Source organism: Quercus suber, unplaced genomic scaffold (assembly GCF_002906115.3).
Source record: "Quercus suber isolate HL8 unplaced genomic scaffold, Cork oak 2.0 scaffold_1281, whole genome shotgun sequence".
Classification (NCBI taxonomy): domain Eukaryota; kingdom Viridiplantae; phylum Streptophyta; class Magnoliopsida; order Fagales; family Fagaceae; genus Quercus; species Quercus suber.
Window position 1 is genome coordinate 1 of NW_027070672.1, and position 2,143 is coordinate 2,143.

Genomic DNA, 2,143 nt, shown 5'->3' on the forward strand with positions numbered 1-2,143 from the left:
AAGAGTAAAATAGGGTTCCTGTGAGAGTGTATCAGCCATTGAACTGATAAGAACAAATGCCAAACTTGATCTCCACCAAAATTTTCAACCTAGAAGTAAAAAAGGAGTGTACAAGTAGTATTCTGAGCAAAATAAAAAATCATGCTTCGATTACTTTGTCTGATAAAAAAGGAAAATTTCTCAGATTGACTTATCTTAGCCAGCCAACTATTTGTAGTCCATTACAGTTTGCCATGTATGTAGTTTAAATGACGTTAAAATTGCTATTAAGTTAAATGATGAACTGAGATATTTAAATAATGCTTCAAAAGTATAAGTTATAACACTTGGTTTCTTACCACTCCCCATATTTTCCCAGAGCATCCACTCAAAGTAATAAAATCTTCAGTGCAATTTTCTTTGGTTTCTAGTAGTTGTCTCACTCCAGAATAAGTAAGACCATCCACATGATGCAGCTGAGATATATAAGTTCGAACACTGTCAAAACTTAACCAAAAGAACAAGTAAGCAGGGATCAAGTTCTCAAGTCAAAACAAGAACTTGATATATATATTGGGACTTGGATTTAATTCAAGAAGAATCAATCTCTAATATGGTCAGAACTTACACTTTTTACTTATCAAAAAATAAAAAGGACTTACATTCTTTCCAATCCCAATTGTAGGGAGGTCAGCCAAAACACCTAGATGGCAAGCCAAGCCAAAACCTTTAAAAAAGAAGTTAATGTTTTGAGATTTTTCTCAGGAAAATAGAAGGATAGGTAACAATTGATGACATCACTCGTTGACATGAATCACTCACTGTTCACGTACACAAAGAACCATAAATGGAATCTACCTTCAAAATTAAGTGAACTGAACTAACAAATTTCAAACTGGTATAAAATGCTTTATTGAGTTTTTTGTACAATGCTCAAGAAGAACAATATACTGCAATCAGATTTGTGACAAGCACTTGCCTCGAGGATGAAGTATTCCGTTTCCATCAACCATTAACACCTGTTCATTAAAAAATGAAACCAGTGTTACAAGTCTGAAGTGTTATCCAATAAATATATGAACATTTTTAAAAAACATACAACAGTTAGTAATGTGCCAATCAGTTAATAGCATCTTATCTCACATACTTTCAACCAGTACATAGCACAATTTTAGAGCTTTTTGTTTAACATCAAAGGAAAGAGTAGTAGTAGTAGCAGCAGCAGCAGCACTAATGATTAACATCAAACACAGCTATCACCTGTGGATAAAATGGACTTGCATTCTTTTTCATTCTCTCCAAAAGCTCTAGAAGAACCGGCGCCTACCCCCAAAAAAAAAAAAAAAAAAATTAAGCAGAACATTGAAACATAGAAACAGATAAGCTAGCTTTCGATTTTTTGTCTCGCATTATACAAATAAACTAGCGAAAGTAAACAATTTCAAATAAATAAGTTATTGAAAATAAGCAATACAATAATGAGCTAAGAAAATAAACCTCTCGGAAAGCAAGGAAGCCAGGAACATAAGGAACAGTAAGTGTAACAAGATAGTAATCATGATACACAACTTGAAGGTCTTGGCTTTGAATGTCCAACACCACGAGGGTCCCACAAGCAACTGACGTGTCCTCCTTTGAGAAACTTATGTCGACCCCACCAACATATCTCAACAAGACATCCTCTTCCTCCTCGTTCTCTTTCGATAATTTCCATGAGAAATCGTCCTCTGTTACCAGTCTTCTCTTTAGATCATCCTGAGCCTCGATCCACTGCTTGTGATCATCTTGCGATGTGTTTGGAGATGATGATTCCTCGATTCCAGTTTCGGGTGCTTTTTCCATGTCCGGGTTAAGATTCTCCGTGTAACCAAACAGCGGGTGCGCTAACGTGAGAAAATTGTTTCACGGAATCGTGGATTCGGAGATTCCCAGAGAATGTGCTGTGTTTGGTAACGCACGGAAACTCGTCCTCATCGCCTCATCGACGTCATCGTATAGTAACTTCTGACATTGGTTCACGCAATCCTAGACCACGAATGTGCTGTGTAAAGCCGTAAACTAGTTTCCAAAATGTGTCGTGCAAGGAGAAACTTGAAAAGATCCAAAGTCTAGTCTAATTGGTTGGGGTTGGACTTGGACTTTACATTTTTTTTTTTTTTTTTTT

General features: G+C 36.2%; 1 protein-coding gene across 1 annotated transcript; it reads right to left on the bottom strand.

Moving 5' to 3' along the window:
• Positions 1 to 338: 338 nt before the first annotated feature.
• Positions 339 to 2,121, bottom strand: LOC111998460 (uncharacterized; the record flags this gene model as incomplete). The annotated part of the gene is given in 5 exon segments (XM_065769694.1): positions 339 to 455; positions 642 to 706; positions 959 to 998; positions 1,240 to 1,302; positions 1,477 to 2,121. Coding segments are annotated over 5 exon segments (630 nt in total), but the record flags the coding sequence as incomplete, so codon positions are not given.
• Between the last annotated feature and the right edge of the window lie 22 nt (positions 2,122 to 2,143).